The sequence below is a fragment of the Dreissena polymorpha genome, chromosome 2 (assembly GCF_020536995.1).
Source record: "Dreissena polymorpha isolate Duluth1 chromosome 2, UMN_Dpol_1.0, whole genome shotgun sequence".
Lineage (NCBI taxonomy): Eukaryota > Metazoa > Mollusca > Bivalvia > Myida > Dreissenidae > Dreissena > Dreissena polymorpha.
Window position 1 is genome coordinate 72,078,469 of NC_068356.1, and position 23,959 is coordinate 72,102,427.

General features: G+C 36.7%; 2 protein-coding genes across 2 annotated transcripts in view; both read left to right on the plus strand.

Annotated features, from left to right (window-relative positions):
* The first annotated feature begins 856 nt into the window (after positions 1-856).
* Positions 857-8,624, plus strand: LOC127867573 (uncharacterized). The gene is made up of 6 exons (XM_052408849.1): positions 857-939; positions 4,122-4,280; positions 5,025-5,183; positions 5,476-5,974; positions 7,860-7,972; positions 8,403-8,624. Exons 3-6 carry the CDS (start codon positions 5,138-5,140, stop codon positions 8,534-8,536), a joined length of 792 nt encoding a protein of 263 aa, XP_052264809.1. The 5' UTR covers positions 857-939; positions 4,122-4,280; positions 5,025-5,137; the 3' UTR covers positions 8,537-8,624.
* A 6,668-nt stretch (positions 8,625-15,292) lies between these two features.
* Positions 15,293-23,959, plus strand: part of LOC127867568 (E3 ubiquitin-protein ligase arkadia-A-like) — a 30,764-nt gene continuing 22,097 nt past the window's right edge. Inside the window, exons 1-4 of the mRNA XM_052408840.1 lie at positions 15,293-15,375; positions 20,657-20,882; positions 21,815-21,907; positions 22,225-23,776. Of these exons, the coding sequence (XP_052264800.1) occupies positions 20,681-20,882; positions 21,815-21,907; positions 22,225-23,776 (1,847 nt within the window). The 5' untranslated portion in view covers positions 15,293-15,375; positions 20,657-20,680. The remainder of the gene's footprint in view (positions 15,376-20,656; positions 20,883-21,814; positions 21,908-22,224; positions 23,777-23,959) is intronic.

Below are 23,959 nucleotides of genomic sequence, written 5' to 3' on the forward strand. Positions count from 1 at the left end.
TCCGATAAGAAAACGATTCAGGACATTCATAATTACTATTCTTTTTTCGAACAATACTTTATGTAAGCGATGCAATATATACATGCAATAGACACATGGTTTGCCTATGCAGACATAGTAAATGCTTGTGACATATATCCGCTTGTAATGAGAGGGTATTTCGTAGACTATTTGTAAATTAAACATTAATATATAATATGCATATAACACTAATATTATACTGTATACATGTAATGCTGTGCTTGTAATTTTTATAGGTTCGAGAGCGCATTCTAGACGACACTACCGGTTAATAAAGATACAAAACTATGTCCTGATATTATACAAAAAAGTTTCGTCGTCGAAAATGAATTTGTGGTTGTCAAAAGTCAACACACATTAATTTTCCAGCGATAAAAACGCCAGCTTAGTGATGCCCGTGAATGACATTATCCAACAAACAAACGTTTCAAGTACATGTGCGCTCATTGTGATTTTCAAATAAAGAGCATGGGGCAAATAGTGACCATAAACAAGATGCGGATGATCTACAACAAATGTTCAAATACATGCAAAGGCGTAGCTAGACAATGTTAATCCGGTCTTCAAGACAATTAAGGAAGTTAGATGTGCATCATTGTTACGGTAAATGCTATATGTATGCACGAATGTTCCACCACCCTCGTCATCATTCCATCTTTGATAGAGTTTGTGATAAGTGTTTGGACCTGCGGAATAATGTGAACCTGTAGCTGAATATGCTTCAACTCATGGACCACCTCTTTTTATGCAAAAATGTGTTTACGGGTTTTAATTTTAGATTTTCTTATCTGTTTTGTGAATTAAGACCATCCATTTTTCATGTTTAGAACAGAGAGGCAGCCGAGAATGAACAGAGAGGCAGCATTTTGACAGAGAGGCCACCGATATGCATCTACACCGTGATACTTTCTACTCAACGTAAGACTTCCTTTAAGAAATACACGAATTGAGACGTGACTGTATTGGTGTTTTTTAAAACAAATTATATTATTTTATTGTCTTTTTTTACAGAATTTAATTCATTATTTTACTTTTAATATGTATTGTGTATGAGTTGAAAGCTGCATTTCGTCTATGAGATATTTTTATTTTTCAACTGAAAGGTTTTGATTGACAAAGAAGTTAATTTATGATTGCTTAACATACGTTTAATGATAAAAACGTCAAACTGACATTTAAATTAGCCTTAGGTTACACAAAGCATATGTTGACGAGAAAAATGATTGGTAAACAAGGAGCTAATTATTATTTACAATTAACATGTCAAGGAAATATTTTGATTCAGATAACAACATACAGTTTATCCTTGAAACATACGGAAAGTTCTCAAGATATCGTATTATTGTCGTTCTGTCTTGTTAACACGACTGTTACGTCATAACAAACTCACGAACATGTTTCTGTCTAACCGACGTCGCTGAAGCACGTCAACGTTATTTTACGTTGAAAGCGTAAATAGGCAATTAACGTTTGCTCGTCGACTAATCTACCAGAAGTATTTTTTGTTTTCGAGAACAGCTGTTCGAATAAGATTATCGACGTGTTACGGTCAAAGACATTGTGAAGATAAGACATGATATTAATATTCATTGGATGCCTTATTGTTGGTAAGTTTAATTTGTATATATTCTTGATGTGATCACTTGTATTTCAGTTGCCGTTTTTTTGACAGACCTGTAAAATGGTCAAATGGATAAACATGGTAGTTGCACTAGTAATCAAGCGAATTCTTTTGGTTACTGCAATTAAGATCAACAGAATTAACGCGGATGCTTCACTAATATTCAAGCGAATACACGTGGTTGCTTAACATATAAACGTGACTGCTGCACTAATGGTCATTTGAATAAACGTGGTTGATTATCGAATAGTCAAGCGAATAAACGTGGTTGTTTAACTAACAGTTAAGCGTATAAACGTGGTTTATTTACTATTATTTAAAGCCTCTATAACGCTCAAAATCAACGAAAATCTCGTACAATATTTCGTAAAATTAAGTTAAAATTAAAAATCAGAGTTCCTTTGGCAATTGCCGAAATTTCAACGCCAGATGTTGTCTGGTAAAATAAATGTTTGTAGATACAAAATGTTCGTTTTTACAAATGTTTTGCATATTTAATTCAATTTTTATTTCCCGCAACGATATCTGTTCATACGACACATGAACACTTATATGGTACCATTTTAGTGTTCGTGTGTCGTATGAATAGATATATTCGCGGGAAATTAACATGGAATTAATTGTATTACAAATAAATAAAAACGAGCATTTTGCATCTAAAAGAAATCTCTGAAATCACACCACATCTAGCGTTAAAATTGTGGCTGTTGCTATAAGGAACACTGATTGTTTAGGTGTTAACTTTATTTTACGAAATACTTTACGACATTTTCGTTGATTTTGAGCGTTATAGAGGCTTTACGCGACTTAGTGTGCTTGCTGCACTAAAGTCAAACGAATAAAAGTGATTGTTGCACTAATGATCATTTGCATAAACGTGTCAAGCGAATAAACGTTGTTTATTTCCTCATATGTTAGCGACTAAATGTGGTTGCTATACTAATAGTTTCGAGATAAACTTTCATGTTGCACTGATAGTCACGTGAATACACGTGATTACTACACTCATAATCAATCTAGCAAATACACATGGATTTTGTGCTAATTGTCAAGCAAATAATTTTTAAATGGTTCCTCACTAATAGTCGACAGAATGTTAATTGGTTGTTTTATTAATGTTCAACCAATTTATATGTGGTTCTCTCAATAATGGTCTGACAAAGTGAAGGTTCAGGACTGAAGCGGAGAGTTGCGATTTCTTCGCCAATGGTGGTTGTTGTACAAAAAGAACCGAGCATGATTGATCAACATTTTGGTTAAGAGAATGAACGAGATTGAATATGCAGAGTATACAAGAATCTGGGTTGAATGGGAAAATACGAGTATGTCTATTTTATAAAAATGTCGATACGAAGATTTGAAACATAGGGCCAAAGAAAGTTTGAAGTAATGATTTCTAGTGTGTTTTTCTTGTATATGAATTCTAGCATTGACACCTCAAATTAACAACCTATATTTAATCACCCCTCCTATAAAACCTATATTTAATCACCCCTCCTATAAATGGTCTAGCGAATGAGCGTGTTTTATATACATGTATGGTAAATTTTGCGATTAATGCGGTTGCTTGATTGATAAGCACATATAACATTGATCACAAAGAACATCGCTAGATCTATGGTAGCACGAAAAAAACGACGTCGCTTAATTATCGTTCGCATTAATGTAAAATTCATGTTTTTTAATTATCAAAGAGAAAGCATTGTTGCGCATTTTAATTACTTAATTTCTTACGAAATGGTGTTGCCTCATCAATCAATTGGACGATTTAGTACGTGCACGTGTTTGCTGTATCGCTGTGATTGACAAACTGCCATTCCTTATCGTGTGACAAATGTGTTTTAAATAGTTGTAGCCACACAACGATTGGACATGCTGCATTGTTAAAACATGTATTATGTAAATTAATTCAAATGTATATGTGATTTTGATACAAAAACAATTGATAAACTGCTTAATACAAATACAGACGCTGATAGCCGCCTGTTGTTAACATACACATAATACGAATACACAGTAACGCCCTAAACCAACCAACAGACACACACACGCGCACGCACGCACGCAAACGGAAGCGAACGCGACAGCCTTTCAGCGCAGGAGTTGCATACGTTAAAATAACAATAAGGTATGACAGACGGACGGCGGACATTAACTGACCACTATAGTTGTCAATTCAACAAGGAAAACATATGATCACGGAAGCGGTGTTAATAATGCTTTAGGAATGTAATTACCTACCATAGCCTCTACCACTATGTTTCGGGAATATTATTACCTACCCTCCCATCTACCCTCTATCTTTTAGGAAAATTATAACCTACTCTCGCCTCTACCTTCCTGATTTTAGAGTGTTATTACCTACCCTGGCCTCTACCCTCCATGCTTATTTTAGAGTGTTATTTCCTACCCTCGCCTCTACCCTCCCTGCTTTAAGAGTGTTATCACCTACCCTCGCATCTACCCTCCGCTATTTCAGGCGCCCTGGGGCAGCAGTGTCCGGCGGACCGCCGCATAGAAGGGTTCACGTGTGGCGGCGGTCTAGGCTCCACGGAGTGCCCGAGTGGTTCCCAGTGTCTGATTAACCCAGGTGGAGGCCCCCGGTACTGTTGTTGGGAAGAGTCGTCCCCTACGCAAGGTGACCAGGCGTTACAAGTTTGAGACATTTCAGGTTTAAGCAAAAAACTCGCTGTCGATGTATAAAACAATTATGATAATTATTAGACCTGTGTGCATTCCTCCACCTAGTACGCGTTGTTTTCACATAGTTTTATGATGAGTCTAAATGAAGTTGTTGCTCGTCAGACATTTAATGATGAGACTAAAGCGAGCTATTGTGGATCATGGAGCTTAATATAGAATTATCGGACTTTAATTCGATTTTCCATTTAGATAACATGTACTGCAGATCAAATGTAATTTTATAAGAACATTTCCATTTACAGCCATTAAGAGGCGCATTCGTTTAATATAATTAGTTTAATATGTATTTCGATTAAGGGTAAATTAAGACATGGACTTATTAATGTTATTTGTTTAACCCATTTATGCCTAGCGTCTAGAAAAAAGGCCTTGGCAAACAGCGTAGGCCAAGATGAGACGCCGCATGATGTGGCGTCTCATCAGAGTCGGCGCTGTTTGCTTAAAGGAGTTTCTGTAAGAATTATTATACATATAGAAATAAAATACTAGACATCCATAATTTTGGAAATAAATTGATCCAATTTAGAAGGATGGGAGAGTCCACTAGGCATAAATGGGTTAATGGTGACCACTTCATTTCGTCAATATATCGCCGATTCCGCGTAATTACGCTTAACGCTGCTGTCGCTTAACTGGTCAAACAGGTTTAAAAAGCAAGTCTTCCGTTTTTCTTGTTTAGCACCTTGCGAAGACCCACTGGTAAATAATGGTGTCTTCACACAGTGCACGCCGGGTCAGGACAGCACGTGCCCTGGGTCGTGTCACAGGTGCGAGGCGCTCGGGTCACGGGGAATGAACATGGGACTTTGCTGTCCGCAGGTGTCAAGACCCGGATGTGGTAAGGAAGAATACTTACCTCAAATAACTTATCAAGTCCATGTATATGTTTTAGATATAGTACGAGGAACCTAGTATGGGCATTCATATATTGATATACATTTGCGTTACTTTGACCACTCTTTGTTCACCCAAGAGACTTACATGATCATACATTAATAAAAATGTGTACCTATTATCAACTACATATATTAAACACTATCTTTATATAATGCAGAAAACTAATAGGTAAAGCATCATTATACAAGGAAGTTACCAAGTGCGATAATACCGTCTCCTTATTCTTAACCCAGAGAACAGCAGCCCGGCTCAAGTAGCGTTTGAAGAAGCTCGGCGAAGAATCCTCGGTAGTCGTGGCGGAACCAGCTCCCAGGGAGGCGACTTTGGCTCGCAAAGTTCAATGGATACGAGTGGGTTCCAAAGCGGAACAGATATGCCGGGCTCGCAAAGTTCATTCGATACGAGAGGGCTCCAACGCGGAACGGATATGTCGGGCTCGCAAGATTCATTCGATACGAGAGGGTTCCAACGCGGAACGGATATGCCGGCTTCGCAAGGATCCTTCGATACGAGAGGGTTCCAAGGAGCTCCGGATATGATGGACCCGCAGGATTCTCGAGATATGCGAGGGTTCTCGAGAGCTCCGGATATGCAGAGGCAGCAGATGTCGGCTTTTCCGAGCCAACCTAGAACACCCGAAGTGCCGATGCGCCCAATGAGTCCCTGCGGCGGTGTCCCACCGACCGGATATTGCGTCATGGCTCCATTCCCGCGATGTCCCGTTGCACAGCGGTAAGAAATGCATACAGTCATTATTGCAAAAGGTTTTAATGAAATTGCGTGTGTAGGAGTTACAAAAACAATCAGTTTGATCATTATGTCCACATGTGTCGCTACCTAACGAACATGTGCGTTCATGTGTATCACAAATGGACTTTTTTCAAGAAAGATGCATACTCGTTAGGAAGCATTATTCCGAAACGTTAATTGACAATTTATACGTACAATAACTTATCAATTTAATATGCATGCAATTTATAACATACATCCTTATTGATGATATTCGAATAGTTTGACTGTTTGGACATATTTATTTTCACCCGCTATGTGTGCTACTAGGTGTGCACAAATTTGCCAAAAAGTCGTGTATAGATGCATAAATGCAAAGAAATTGCACTATGATACCGTTTTGCCAAACGCATAAATGTGAAATTTAAACACACCAACGCTCAACGTATTGATGTGCAGTTTCAATAGTTATGTTCAGTTTAAAGCAACATAAATAGTTAAAATCAAAGAATACTTCGTAAAATATTTCGTAAAATAAAGTTAACCCATAAAAATTAGTGTTCCTCATAGCAATAGCCAACATTTCAACGCTAGATGTGGTATGGTAACACAAATTGAACGACATACAAAATGCCAGTTATTTTTTTGTGTGGCGCAATACTTACTTTGTACATGAACATGTCTTGAATATATTGTCCCACAAAAACAGAAAAAAGAGCATTTTGTATCGTGTTAAATATATGATACCAGACATCTAGCGTTGAAATGTTGGCTATTACTATAAGGAACATTGATTGAGTACGAAATATTCGTTGATTTTTAAGTATCGGCACTATAGTTGAATATACGTTCACATATACATTAATACTTCTTTTTGCCCCAAGAGTTGCATGTTTTTCTAATAAAATGAGTTAAGGTGATAGTCTAACGAATTTACAATATCTCACAATATCTATCCACTTACAATGCATGTGTGAAACTTGGGATCTTATTATTCAGTGAACACAGTTATATTTTGAAATCTTTAGTAAAATTTGAAATGCCGTCCAATTACGACAGAGGCGATGAAAATCATAAATTATAATTACGTATTTTGTTGTCATCATGATTTCGTTAAACGGGGAAATCACAAAGAACGTTAAAAGAACGTTAAAACCAGTGATCGTGTTCTGAGAAAACTGGGCATAGTGCACGTGCGTTAAGTGTCGTCCCAGATTACCTTATGAAGTCCGCACAGGCTAATCAGGGACCACACTTTCCGCCTAAACTTGATTTTCGGTAACGAGGCTCCTTGAAACTTAAAATACAATAAAAGCGGAAAGTGTCGTCCCTGATTAGCCTGTGCGGACTTCACAGGCTAATCTGGGACGATACTTTACGCTCATGTATTATGCCCAGTTTTTTTAGAACACGACACAATTAGATCCTATGCCAATTAGGTATGTGAAAATAATTCTAAATATCATGTCATACCAATGTTAAGTCTATGTTTTGCGATTGGGCGGGTTGTTTTTCGATCCCCTCATCAACACCTCATCCAAAAACTTAACAATGCGGAAAATGGAGTTAAAAAGAGTATGATAAAGCCTGCAACGGCATTTCCCATTACTATGTGTTCGTAATTGATTATTTTGAAAGAGGTTGCATAGGCCAGGAAAAGACAAGGGGACGCTACACACTGAATCAACTTTTTTTGGCCGTTCGTGTTAATTACTCTTATTCACATGCATGCGGGTATCTGGTTGGGACGCGGGATGTGAGACGCCATTAAAATATTCCCTAAATTTCCTTTTCACGGGTGAGTGTATGTGTGTGTCAATTGCGTGCTGACGCGGATTGTGCTATCTATAGACGCCGTTATAATATTCCGTATACGTCCTGATTACAGGTGCGTGGGTGTAGGGTTCGGACGCGGGGTCTGCTGTCCATTGGCGCCGATGATGGGTATGCCCCCGGGTATGCCGCCCTTTATACCAAGGATGTCGCCCATAGGTCCAAGAGGTATTAGTGTTCACTGATGTAGTAATTTACAGAAATACGCCTTATCTTTTGTCTGTGAAGAACCAGTGCTTGCAAAGAACAATGTGAGAATGCTACCTGAGTGGTGGTCATACCTGTGCCTTCCTGGTGTCAGAACGGACATGGTCCTCTAAACAATGCTTCTGAATAGCGGTTAAATGCGCGCTTTTTAATCTATATTTTATACAAAACATTCCCAGTACCAGTAGGTCCCGTTAAAACAGAAAAAAATAAAACCTTCTATATAATACTAGTACCGGTATAATGTATACGTTTCTGGAAGTAAGGCTTGTATCGATTCTATTTGAAATCTTGTTTCCTCCATAACGATGAAGAAGTTATTAAAGAAAAAATCACTCCTACCTGGATTTCAGAAGACTGGAATACATTGTGAGTAGGTTTCTAATTCCAGACCGATGTCCCCGTAACGCCCCCTGTGTAAGGCGCGGACGTCACGAGTGCTACACGGACACGGACTGCCCTGCCCCTCTCGCTTGCTGTCACATAGGAGACGGTTGTCAACGACGCTGTCTCCCATCACCATAGCAACCCAACTAGCACTTTTTAATGGGTTATTTTTCAACAATCTGATATTATTCGATATTTTATCCATAAAATCGCAAAGGAAACTTCATTTGATCATTTATAATAAGTTATTAGAGATTCTGGTATTTCCGTATATTAAAATGATATTATGGGCATTTTGCACTGTTGAATTGAGCTGAAAAGAATTAACAGGTCAAAAGAGTTAGTTAAAATGTGGTTATTGACCAATTATCTGAAACTCATCTTGCTACCAGTTGTTTATAAAAATATATTATATATTCGCTATTCTTACGTGACCCACCCAGTCCTGTAAGCCGAAATGATCCGTAAAACAAAATTGTGTCTCTGTGTCGTATGAACGAATCTGCACTAAAACTTAATTTAGGTTCACATCGTACATGCATGACCAGTTGTCAAACGAAAGTACGGTTGATATTCAAATGCAGTATTTTTCTCTTTCCGGGATATTGTTTTAGTATGTTGATGCTGCGTTAACAAATATAAGTGTATATGAAGTGAAAACACCAAAAATAAACAACGGTTGCGATAGACACCTATAAACTGTTAGATGCCCATAATATCACTTTAATTAATAAACAGTCAATTATATTGGTAAATACAAATACGTCTTTCAACATAGTGTGTATATAACAGGTGCATGTTTGTTGTATAAGTTATTATTATAAAACTGTATAACATTCTCTTCAGCAAAATGTGTTCTATTTAGAAGTGTCCATTTCTGCCATACCTTAAGTTATAATATAATAATTTAAATCTGAAGCACAGTTATATTTGTATGACTATGGCAATATAAAGAGTGTGAGTATTTTACTACATCTTTGAACGTACAAAAATTGTCAACGATGTTTTTTTCTGAGTTTCAATATCAGTTAAGGCGGGCGTTCGGAGTAGCGTGTTGCATATTTGGTGATGGTTCATGGAATATCATTTATTATATTGCAATATAATCATCTGAATAATATCACATTCTTGCAATAAAATATATGTATTTGTAAAACATGTATTCGTTATTTTTTATTCTTAGCAATTATAGGGTATGCGTTGTTCTGAGGGGTAAATCACTTGACTATCAAGATGGCGACGTCCATGCCGAGACAGGTATTTTTCGCCGTTTTATACCCTTTATCACTTTTATTATTTGTTTTAATGCCGCTCACTTTCCAGACATATGAACAAGAAAGTGATTCGAGTTTAGTGCGCCTAAACATATCTCGACTTTACTCCGTACAAAATTTCTTAGAGGAATCACAAAATTACATCTCCTGCTAAGGAAATTTCCTACTGAAGAAGTAGAAGAAGAAGAAAAAGAAGAAGAAGAAGAAAAAGAAGAAGAAGAAGCTTTAAAATGTGTACATATGTAAACGGGAAACGTGTAGTCTTCAACATCATATTCATTGTGTAAATTAAATTTAACAATAACTTATTTATTGTATATTAAACAGATTGTATTCGTAACCTGGACCTGTTTATAAAATACAAATTCAATTTATCTTTGGACGCTATTTCTTGTTGACAATAATGTTTACGTAAATAACATTAACGCGAACAGCCATCATCAACGTTAAACATGTATTTTCCTGAACGATAGAAAGTGTAAGAGTTTTTTTTAATCAACCCTAAAACAATTTACGAAGCCATTTAAACAGCGAACTACATGACAATGATCAATTGTAATTAACCGTTGAAATTTAACTTTACAATGAAACAATAATCATCTTTTGTCCATTATGCAAATGGATTATCCTTTACATACATATTTTATTCTTTAACCCATTTATGCCTAGCGTCTAGAAAAAAAAGGCCTTGGCATACAGCGTAGACCCAGATGAGACGCCGCATGATGCGGCGTCTCATCAGGGTCTGCGCTGTTTGCTTAAAGGAATTTCTGTAAGAAATATTATAAATATAGAAATAAATATACTAGACATTCCTAATTTTGCAAATAAATTGATCCAATTTAGAAGGATGGGAGAGTCCACTATGCATAAATGGGTTAAAGAGGTGATTGTGATTTATACATGTCTAACAGTTGTAATAATCAGTTGTCTTTGTTCTCATAAAAAATTAATGCCCCGACAATGGTAATATGCAATTACTCGTTCTAATGATGTTGCTTCCAACATTGTCGTATAGTACGTATAATAAATTTTCGTGAATATAGCTCGACTTTTAAAGGGATCTTTTCACGCTTTGGTAAATTGACAAAATTGAAAAAAGTTGTTTCAGATTCGCAAATTTTCGTTTTAGTTATGATATTTGTGAGGAAACAGTAATACTGAACATTTACCATGGTCTAATATAGCCATTATATGCATCATTTGACGATTTTAAAACCTAAAAATTATAAAGCGTTGCAACGCGAAACGATTGAATAATTTGGAGAGTTCTGTTTTTGTCGTTAAGTTTTGTGAAACTACGAAGATTGCTTATATAAGGTATAAAATACGTCTACCAAGTGTACTCGGCGGAATAGCTCAGTTGGCTAAAGCGTTTTTACTTCAGGACTCTGGCAGGACTCCAGGGGTCACTGGTTCGAAACCTGGTCCGGGCAATGTTCTTTTCCTTTTTTTAATTTTATTCTTGATTTTTTACTGGAGCTTTTACGATCCAATGTTTACATTTATCGATATAAAGCATTTAATGAATAAGTTAAAAAATGCCAAAATCTGTGAAAAGGCACCTTTAATGTAACGGATAACTCTTGGCGTTCGTTAGTCTAGAGAGACAATGGTGTTGCGTCCCTTAAGGATATCACAGATATTTGTGGAGCACATGTTGCATGTACATTTTGGTTTCTTTAGCAGCGTTTACTGTGGCTGTGCAAATACTTTAAATGTTAAACAGAAAGATTTACAATATTAAAGATAAATAGTTATTAAACTCTTATGATTAAACTGGCTAACATCTAAGTATAACGATACTTTCTTGTTATCAGTTATAAAAAAAAAATTCAATTTTTACAAAAGTAGTTTAAATCCATTTTATTTTCCAGTTTGACATTTTGTTAAAACAATAAATTAAAATAATAACCCATAAAAAAATCCGTGCAGTTCTGAGCTCTTGGTCGTTCCAGTTTGTCATATGTTTAATGAAATCGGAATAATCTAGATTTGCTGAAGACAAAGAAAGATTGTTTGCATTGGAAGTGTACCAAAGCTGGTTGAGGACAGCGCAATTTATTTTTTATTCTGGCCTTAATGGTGATAACTTCTTTAGGGACATTGTTTGAATGACAAGCTTAAATGCAAACACATCAAGCGCTCTTTCTTATATCATAAAAAAACATGATATGATGAATGTTTATTCGTAAATTATAGTGTTCACGATTAATTCAAACTAGCTCTACTTACATAAGTGATTAATTATTGTGATTGAATAACTTTTTATAGATACAAACAGCCCTGGCATTGTTGTACTTGTGTCACAATATGAACTATTAAAAGGCGCCTCTGTGATGCTTTGCGTCATTTGCTCCTTTGTGTCATATCTTAATGACTCTATTTCTTGAATAACTGTTTGGTTCCAAACTTATTTCATTCAAAAATAGTTGATAATCCATACCTAATGAACTCGCCCATAAGTCAAACGCATTCCCCTGTCAAAGCCACTCATATTCTTCCCTATCACTATTTGTGTCATCCATTTTCCTAGATTTAGAAAATTCAAACAGTACAATTTACAGTCCTTTGTTAAATTCTAAAATAATTACTTGGTAATTGCAAAACATATCGACTAAAATAAGATTGTGTTAAAGACTGTAAATGTTATGGTCACTTTTAAAGGGTCCATTCTAACATAACAAAGTCTGTACCATTTATAGCACGTGGATGATCCAGAACAAAATGGAATTACCGGTACACAGATGAAACATTCTGTTCTTCGTGCTGTTTGTGAGTTAAAGTGATATTATGGGCATCTAACAGTTCATAGGTGTCTATAGCAACCGTTGTTTATTTTTGGTGTTTTCACTTCATATACACTTATATTTATAAATGCAGCATCAACATACTAAAACAATATCACGGAAAGAGAAAAATACTGCATTGGAATATCAACCGTACTTTCGTTTGACAACTGATCATGCATGTACGATGTGATACTAAATTTAGTTTTATTGCAGATTCGTTCATACGACACAGAGACACAATTTTGTTTTACGGATCATTCCGGCTTACAGGACTCACCAGTCACGTAAAATATCGAATATAAAATATATTTTATAAACAACTGGTAGCAAGATGAGTTGCAGATAATTGGTCTGTAACCACATTTTAACTATCTCTTTTGACCTGTTAATTCTTTTCAGCTCAATTTAACAGTGAAAAATGCCCATAATATCACTTTAAGTGATCTTTGGAATGAATATGTTACGGAATCCGGATAGTGCTATCTTCTTTCATCAAGGGCGACACAAGACACACGAAGCGATATACGATATTTTGCGCGACACACGAAGCGACACATTATATTTTGCGCGATACTCAAAGCGATACACGATATTTTGCGTGACACACGAAGCGACACACGATATTTTGCGCGATACAAGAAGCGACGCGCGAGAATGAACCACGAAATATCGCCCTTGTGTAGGTAGCACAACAGGCGAAATATCGTGGTAAATATCGCGTGTCGCTTCGTGTATCGCATCAAATATCGTTTGTCGCTTCGTGTATAGCGCAAAATATCGTGTGCCGCTTTGAGTATCGCTCAAAATATCGTGTGTCGCTTCGTGTGTCACGCAAAATATCGTGTGTCGCTTCGTGTTTTGTGTGTCGCCCTTTGAACGCGAGACACGATATTTTGCGCGATACTCAAAGCGACAAAACTTGAGTACCAATGGTTAAATGTGTGTAACAAAGTCTCAAATCATGTAAAAACTTCACCTATCTTTACAAACGTCAAAGAACGAAAAGACCGTCTCAAGGGAAAAATCGACTCAAGTGCGGGTTTTTCGACTTAGGTCTTTAACAGTTTTCACTTTATTTTATGACGTTGTCCCTCTACTTAAGTATGTGTTTACCTTTTCGCTAGGCTTCAGATAGTTATTAACCTTTTAACTAGACTATATGTGCTGGTGCCGTCGCTTATTTCACCACTGTCCTAAATCCGTAATTCCATCCAAATAAGATTGTAATAAATGGCAAAAATGTGTGTGATGGTCTTCACCATTACAGACACATTCCGTTACAACGCTGACCAGTTTTATCTTGATCCTGCAATACAATACTAGTATTTAATGTACAGAGGCGTAGCTATCCCGTTTACTTGTTGTATGCCATTTCATGAGGCCAAGATGCACAATATGATGATAATTACTCTACCGGTAAATGCTTTAATAAAAGCATGTTATTTGTGTCTATACATGTACACTTTTTATTTTTATTGTATTTCAATCGATTTCTTTTATTGGTTTTAATCGCCCCGCCTTCATCCGAGTTAGCCTCAAATTTTAGGATAATCTGACAATGTATTATTGATTAAGGTACGTCTTTAGCTTGACTTAACAAATGCAATCCACCATGGCAACGTGAGGAACAAAGATTAAGAAACTGTATACATAATAACACATTAATAAAATTTACTCCAATAATTGGCAAGAGAGAAACCAAAGACACAACACACACAATTATGTCAACTTTCACGTTTAAGCTCTTGAAAACTGTTTTTACTATGTAATAATCAGAGATGGATCAATTGCAAAGTAAACAGTGCAATAAATTGATATGTACCTTATCAAGTTCACAACACGTCCATTCAACTCGAAATCCCAGCAATACATGTTTTAAACTTTTTCAAGTGACTTAGTTCCCCGCCTAACTGTACCCACTTACCAGAACTAAAAAGGGGGCAACATACAACAGGCAAATTCAACAGATAAAGGAGACGTATACACTTGATCTCTTGATAGACAGGGCATATGCCATATAATATTAAGAGCAATTCTCAGCTTATTCACACGACGTATTAAGTGCATTAAACAGCGAAAGCATGATTGTTTACGTAGTGGTATTTTCCGGGTTCAAGATTTTGACAAACTCGTCGGTTGCGCTCTTTTTGCAAATATAATAATAATAATGATACAAAGCGTTGATCCCGCGCAATGACCGCCGAATTCACTCGTCCATGGTTGATCCGCTGCATGCGGGCAGTATTTTTAGACATGAAATGTAACGATATATTTTAAGGCATTGAAACATCGTTTTGTTATTGGAAAAAATAATAAAATATCTGTAGACAAAGCATACCATGATTATCAATCAACGTTTTTGACCATGCCAATATAAAACACTACATATATAATTCAAAATAAACAAATATTGTTTGTTTGGTAATTAAATTCGAGATACCGGTGAGTTGCTTTGAAAAACTGATTAAATGTATAAATATTATTTCCAAGAAGTATGCATTTTTAAAGAGGAATGTCGGAGTAAAGCTCTCTCTTACAATTCTCTCACCATTATGGCTTTCAATATTGCTGAGTATTTTTCATTTGACATTATTCTATTAAAATGTGAGAGGGTCGGTTATGCATTATACCAGCTTTCTAGATAATGTGTTGGTAAGTGCAAATATTTAGCTTATTAAATGCACATGGAATTTACAATTGGTCATTTTTCACACGTTATACTTCCGACACACGAAAATATTAGAAATAACATTCAAGTCATCGTTTATGAATGTCGACAACAGCCCCCACTACTTAGCGGACTGGTTTGTCTTCTTTGTTTGGTGTAGCAAAACCGGACCAGTCTGAGACAAGAACAATGGCGATCGAAACATATCGCCTAGTGAAAACAAACAACTGAGAAATGCAATTTGTATGTTTCCAATTTGTTTGCATGCCTTTTCAGCTAGATTGTTATGAAGCAAACATATTTATGAACACAAAAACTGCTAAGAATTCGCACAATGTGAGGCTGTTACTCTGATAAACATAAAAATTTGCTCAATGAAAACTAAAAGTAGAACAATGAATTCCCATATCATAACATTACTTGAACCATTGTGAAAAAACATACATGCCAGAATTTTTCAGGTCCAAATCGGGACTTTCCTTAAAAATTGTCTGGACATTTGACCAAAAAGCGGGATACCTAAAACGATCAATCATTTCACCTTTTCTTTAGTCAGTAATCATTATATTACTTACAAAAACTCTTAATGTGTGCCCAGAATTTCATGAACGCATACATTCTCCATTTTCCAGAAGTAAACACACTCCATGAACTGAAATGTTGGGTGTCCCCATTTGCCTCGATTTGACATCCAATTGGTGCAGGGATATCCCCTTGAACCTATGTGAATCGTGTGACAGGATGTGAGCGCATCGAGCACTATTCTTATTCAACCAATCGTAAATTAACTCTAAATTTAGATTGATGCAATATGTACAAACTATTTTTTGAAAATCCGTCGAAAACGAAAGGTAATTTTTGAGAAACAATGTGTATTGGACATTCAATTTGTTTGATGTACAAAATCGGTGTTTTGACAGGTTTTATAACTTTTGGTTGTATAATACACAGGATAATATTATTGTTGTACTTGATTGGGCCATGAAATACAAACGCAGGCGGCGTTTATTTCTGTACGATACATATTTGGATAGCAATTAGCGACTCCTATCATTAAAACACCATGGTGTGAATGCTGATTAAATCAATAAGTTGCCAATAAATCGCTGATAAGGTGTCAAAAACAACACTGGTGCACTTGTAGTAGAAGTGGGTTGTAAATTGGGGGCAATAAAGGGATAAGCGATGATAAGTTTTAGCCAGAAAGAGCTTGAAAAGCGAATTTTATTGGGAACTTATAGACCTTACATCATTTTTAACGAATGTCAGGACAAATTGTCTCATATCGGGATGCCGGGACAAGGAGCCCAAAAGCAAGACTGTCCCGCGGAGATTGGGACGTCGGGCATGTATGTTAAAAACTATCTTTAAGATAACATTCATATTGTTGAAAAAAATATAATTTATAAATGGATTGCTCTGGATAAAATTAGATAAAAATGTTTTTTCTCACAACACTGATGTATATTTTCTCATGTATATAGGTCACCAAATGTAGGAAAATGTTTTCGAGCAGAAACCGATGACTTCGATTTTTTTGAATATTTAGAATATTCAATTATAAAGTATGATTATTTAGGACATGTATTTATCACCGGCGACATGAACAGTAGAACATCTAATGAATGCGACTATATTTTGTTTGACAAATATCTAGATGAGAACCAGCCATTTGTTTGTAAACATAATAGTATCCAACGGCGTAGTAGTAAAGACCCAGTCATTGATGCGTATGGTAAACAATTGTTACAGTTATGTCATGCTACTGGATTTGTAATAGCCAATGGGCGCTTAGGTAACAATAAAACAGGAGAGTTCACTTTTTGTAACTCTAGTGGTGCAAGTGTAGTTGACTATCTTTTACTAAAATATGAAACGTTTCAGCTGATCGAAAACTTTTTAATTAATGAACATAATGAATTTTCAGACCATGCTTGTTTATCGTTTACTATGAAAGGCCTTATAGAAAAAACATACATTGAACCACCCACACACAAGTGGAACGATCCATATATTGCCTTCGACATCGATTAGGTTGATTGGTTCCGACAAGAGTTATCCCTCAAATTAGAACCTTTGCAACCGGTCATCTCACCGGCGAGCAACGGTGATATGTCAGATATTACGAACAAATTCACACAAACTATATCATCTATAGCAATGTTCGTGTTCGGCAAATACAAAAAGATGCCTTAAACTAGTTGTAACAAATCCCGCAAAACTAACAAACCATGGTTTAACAAACAATCTGCCAAGGACAAAAATTACTTTAAAACAAAAATGAATAATTATAACCGTATCAAATCAACGGAAAATAGGATCTTGTTTATCAAAGCAAGAACAAAATATAATAAAAGTAAGAAAAAAGCATTGCTTGCTTACAGGTATAAAGAAGGACAGCGCTTGGATAAAATGGCATAATTAAACCCACGTAAATTTTGGAAAACACTCAAAAGTAAAAACAAGAAAGGAGACCTTGATACGAAATCTTTACATGCAAATGATTTGTTTCAACATTTCAAAACATTGTTCAATTATATAAATGAAAATCACACTCCCATAAGTGACGTATCGAGTTCAACCATAAGCGATCACTTATTAGATTCTGATATTTCTGAGATTGAAATAAAAATAGCTATTAATCAGGAAAATAACAATAAAAGCCCCGGCCCTGATCAGCATCAATCAGAGCTATTTAAACACACTGCCGATATAATCATTCCATTTCTTAAACATATTTACAATCGAGTATTCAAAACGCATGAATATCCACAGGAATGGGGAAAGGGAATAATCACACAGATATATAAACAAGGGGATGCAAACAAGGCAAAAAATTATAGAGGAATAACACTTACCAACATCATTGCAAAAATTAATTTCCAAATACTATTGAATAGGTTAAAAAAAATTGGTCAAATTTCAATAAAAAAATTACTCCAAATTGATTTGGATTACAAAAAGGAAAATCAATATCCGACTGTATTTTTATTTTGCAATCAATTATAACAAAGATTTTGAGTGAAAAAGAAAACTGTATTGCATTTTCATAGATTACCAACAATTTTTTGACCGCATAGACCATGAGTTCTTGTGGCACAAATTGATGAAGGAAAAAGTGAGTAATCATTTTATCGAGTCCCTAAAAGCTATGTACAATACGGTCAAGCTATGTGTAAAATTTAATGCAGAGTTTTCCCCCTCCTTTAGTTATAACACCGGCGTGAAACAAGGAGACCCGAGCTCTCCTTTATTAGCAATGTTTTTTCTCAATGATTTGATTGACAATATAACTTCAGACAGACCCGGAATTATAACCTTAGAAAATATTAGGCTATTTCTAATATTATACGCTGATGACATGATATTGTTTGCCAAATCACCAGAATGTCTACAACTTTTGTTAAACGAAGTCGAGAATTATTGTAACCTATGGGGCTAATTATTGTAACCTATGGGGCTTAAAAATAAATGTCTTCAAGACAAAATCAATGGTATTCGAAAACAGAAGGTCACATAGTATTGATCTATCTTTTTTTAACACAAAGATAGATTTTGTTGATTCCTTTAAATATCTCAGTGTAGTTCTATTTAAGAATGGGAATTTCTCCAGGACACAAAAAATAATTGCACAACACGCCTTGTTCTCTTTACATAAACTGGTCCAAATATTTGAACAATTTGAATTTTCAGTATCCCAAAAAGTTAAACTTTTCGACATATTAGTTGGACCTATACTATATTACTGCGCTGAAATATGGGGCTCAAACCCGGGCACTGATGTTGAATTTATACATACCAAATTTCTAAGATATATTTTAGGAGTAAAAAAATCGACTACTACAGCAGCGCTCTACGGAGAATTGGGAAGAGTGCCATTATCAGTCCACCGTAAATATATTATGATAAAATATTGGAAAAAAATTATAACTTTGCCAGGAAGCAGTCCTGTAAAAAAGATATATTATCTACTTAAAACAGATGATTTGAATAACAAAACATACAAAAATAAATTTTAGCTACACAAATAAAATCAATATTAAATGAACATGGTGTGAGTTCAATATGGATTTCTGAGGAAATCGATGACAACTGTTTATCTCTTGTAAGACAAAGGATATATGACCAATACTTTCAAAAATGGAACTGTGACATAAATAAATAACCGAAACTATCAACTTATTCAAAATTTAAACATACATTTACCCATGAAAAATACCTAGACATAGTCAAGGAAAATTACCTTAAACGATCACTTGCTCAATTGCGAACGTCATCACACCAGCTTGCTATAGAAACTGGGCAATATTCAAATACTCCGCAAAATGAAAGGCTTTGCAATTATTGCAATATGAACGCGGTAGAATCAGAATATCACTTTTTGTTAGTTTGCCCAAAATACAAGGAACTCAGAACAAAATTCTTCAAACCATATTTATGCAGATGGCCTACTGTAAATAAATTAATCGCACTTATAATCTCAGAATCAAAAGTTGTACTGAATAACTTAGCAAAATTATTAATTAAGCAATATAAAGTAATAATAATTATTATTCTAACAATTTAATTAATTTCCATTAACTTAAAAACATGTGTAAGAATAATTAAACAAAAAGCGTATTGTTGCATGCACATGTCAATAAATACTTAATAATAAGTAAATAAATAAATTGTAATAAATAATTGCCAATTGTGTTGTTGTCCACAATTCAATGTTACAAGTAAAGTTGTTATCAAGATATGTTTATGATGTCTGTTACGTAATACACGTAAGTTCAGTGACTTCATCATAGCAGACAAAGTCTTGCTAAACAAAAGAGCGTAGGTTCTTATATATACACGTATTATTATATAGTTTTTGCGTCTAATGGAACCTGGTTGGAACCCTAGAGAATGTGCATGATTATATTCCATCTTTTCTTCTTTTTTTATGAATTTTAACTATTCCACAAATTACAGTTTTGTTAGTTATTTCATTTTATGACATTTTTTAAAGGTATGACTATCTGTAAAAACAAATACTTATAGAAAAGTTCACATGTTCAACTAAGTTAGATGTAGAAAAGCATACTTTTATAACAATTTTTAACAAATACTTTATGTTTATTGTACATGGGTAAACATAGCATTAGGGAGCTGGGGTGGTATTCCAGAAACATCTTAAGTCATTTCTTAAATAATTTCACTTAAGTTCAAAATTACAATCTTTTGTATTTCATTAATAAATAAGGAAACACATGTTTTTTTGGTATTCCTTAAATAACATTGGCCTAATGATGTTATTTAAATGTATATCGTGATGCCAATCTATTGCAATATGAAATGAAACACTTAAGAAAATTTCCCAATTTAAGGATAAGAATAAAATTTTACTTAAGATGCTTCTGGAATACGACCCCAGATCTCACCTGGAACCAATTTACTCTTCTCTCTAGACAGAAATGACAATAGAAAATAAAAATCCCAATTTAAACATACATACTATACAATTTGGCGAAAAAGTTAGTTATTTTTTACATTTCAGTGAGTTAAGGTTACCACCACCATAATGGACCGGGAGTTGATGTCGGTTGCAGGTGACAATGTAGTACCATGGCAACCTGAGCTGACAGAGCGGAAGACTGAGGCTGGTGAAGGTGTGTCCGGGACCCCCTTGACCCACATTGCCACTGAGTCTAGGGAGTTGGCCCCTACCAGCCCACAGCTCCTGGAAGTGTGTGCAGAGGCCGTGGTGCAGGGATCTCTTGCAGGTGTGCGACAGTATTCAATTATGGCCACTTACACTCTGAGAAAACTGGGCTTAAGGCATGTGTGTGAAGTTTCATCCCAAAATTAGCCTTTGCAGTCCACACAGGCTCATCAGGGATAACACCCTTAGTTAAGAAGAGGCTTCCTTTAAATGAAAATTAAATAAAAGCCAAAAGTGTGAAAGCATGATAAGCCTATAAGGATTGCATTGACAACACTTTATTCACATACATGAAGCATAGCCCACCCAGAACTAGGCTCATAAGAGGCCGGGCTATCTCAGTTGTTAAAGTAATGGACTGTCAATCAAGTGTGGTTGCATAAACCGGTCTCAGTCCAGCGAGGCTTCCCTTTGACTCTAACCTTGACCTTTGGACCATCAGATTTTGTTTAGAACCATGATTTGTTTCCTTGCACTGAAATTTAGCGCCAGTGGCGATAGACAGCGAAACCCTTGCACTTTAACATTGTTTGAATCAAACAAATATTGTTATTCAAGTATTATAGAAAGGTAATTAAATCCCAACATTTGCATTATTTCTGGCACACTGGGAATAATGGGTTTTGTATGGGAATTAAATAAAACGTGAGACATTGAAATGTAATTAAATTATTTGCAATAGCTGTGGCTATTGCTATTTATACATTTGAGCTCTCCTTATTTCAATTTTTTAGAGGCGAAAACAAAGATATTGTGGTAAAATATGCTATGGAAGGCTTAATACAAACTGTTTGCCATAAATTACACCAGATGCTTTTAACAATTATGTCCATTGTAAATTCCCCTATATTGAATCAACAATATCTAAATAGACAGATCCCACATATTAAGCTTTCAATAATCAGAAAACATGATTCAAATTTAGTCTCCACTAGGCTAACAGGCATGTGCATGTTTAAACTATGGCAGTGTGTTGCTTTTGACTGTTTTCAGACCTGGACAGTGCCTCGGCTGTAACTGGTCAGGTCTGGGTCTCCCCATCACCGGTTGTCATGGAAACTAACAATCACCCCATCACACATACTAGTAAGATATATATTCATTATTATTATTGTTTAAGTTATTTTGTTGATTGCAATTGAAAAGTAAAAATTGGCTCTAAAATCAGTGTTAGTTAATGCACACATGATTCTTAACCTTAATATATCTGCAAATGGGGACTGTTTTTGGAGAACCCAGAAGGAGGTGTATGGTTTTTATAAAGGTATTTCAGTGAGGGATGTTGGATATTTCAGTAAGTGATAAAAGGGCATTTCAGAAAGAGATGAAGGCTGTTTTCTTCCCATTTGTATAATCCCACTCCTGAACATCAGCCAAAATGTGTATGTTTACTTATACCTCAGGTTTTTCCCCAATGGTGCAAGGCCCTGTGACTTACTGTGATGACACAGTGGCAACCGAGGTACCCAACCTCCTCCCATCAAGACCTGCAGGGGCCTACCTAGAGGAACCGGTTGACATGGCAACCAACTTTCGCACCTACATGAGCCACCTGTCTCAGCTGAGTCCCGACCAGGATGGTTCCAGGCAACCCTTGTACAGCCCGAGTGCAGGGCCAAGCAGAATGGGAACCGGTAATATGGTGGAAACGTGGCCAGATGTTGATATGTATTCTTCTGAAAGCGATGGAGAAGAGTATCTCTGTTCCATGCCACAGCGCCGGCCACATGTTCACGGGGAGGGGCGGGTTTGCAGCATTCACGGACACGGGCATGTGCGGCGTAACCCACACTTCCCCTATGAGTCATTCGGTACCCCTCGTGTGGCTTGGGGTGAGACACCCAGGGAGGCATGGAGTGAGCATGCTGATGAACACCTGTATGACTCTGCTAACCCTTATGCATTGTTCAATCTGCCCAAATCTCGACAGCGTGGAAAACGGAAGCAGAACAGTGGGGAGGTCTGCACATGCAGTGTGAGGCCAAGAGAGCAGCCATGTGCCGTCAATGCTGAGACTGGTATCCCACGGGGGCAGGGGTTTTGTGAGGGGGGGACTTCGCCGGTGCCCATGGAAGACAGGGTCTCATGCAAATACAAGGAGGATCGAGCATTTCATAGCAGTCACGAGAGTGCTGCAGAGCCTGGTATCAGCTCTGGTCTGATCGGAAGCAGTGGCGGGCTGGCACACTCCAGATCTTTGCCTATCTTTTCCTCGCAGGAAAGCATGGACACAATGAGTGAAACTGGTGAATCGTCAGACACTGATGTTGACCCGATGTCTGTAAGTCGAGGGACTTTATCAAACAACATTTCTTCAGCGGCTGCATCGGGCTGCAGTAACGCTGCCAGGTGCTCTAAGTGTCGTTCAGGTTGTGTACATCAGGGCGCAGACAGCCTGTATTCCAAGCAACATAAAGCCCATGGCTTAGGCTCCCGAAACCATGAGCATTCCGGGGTCGTCCGCCCAAAGGCCATAAAGCTAGAATCAGGGAGACGGTATAAAACCCGCGACACTTGCTATTGCGACCGAGAAAATGTGAATGCAGGACGGGCCGGCACTGGATGCTGCAAGCACTTGCACAGATCTCACCCTACCTCAGCAGGATCAATCAACACACGAGCCAAACACATTGGTGCCAGAACCGCACCAGATCATCATCCGGGACTTGAGCCGGAAGCAACTGAGGAGACCCGGACAGTTACCCCGGGGTCCCATAGACACTCTGCTTCCTCATCAGCCTCTCCGGCCAGCCGGAAATCTCTGAAAGACATTCACAATTCTGTGATAAAACAGCGCCTGTTCAATCAGCCCTCTAGAACAGAGCAGATTGATCTCACCGGGGGCGATGCAGACAGTGGTCACCATGGTGATGAAAGTGGGACGGTGTCCCCGGTAATGCCTGAAGTCCACCTTCCGTCTGATGACAGTGATATAGAGGTCGTGAAAATAGACAGGTACGGAAACATTTAAGTCTAGTTCTGGAAAAAGTGTGCTTAATGCATGTGTATAAAGTGTTGCCCAGATTAGCCTGTGAACTCGGCACATGCTCATTTGGGATGACACTTTCCGCCTTAACTTGATTTTTGCTAAAAAGTGGCTTTCTTTCAACAGAATATACTATAAAAGTGGAAGGTGTT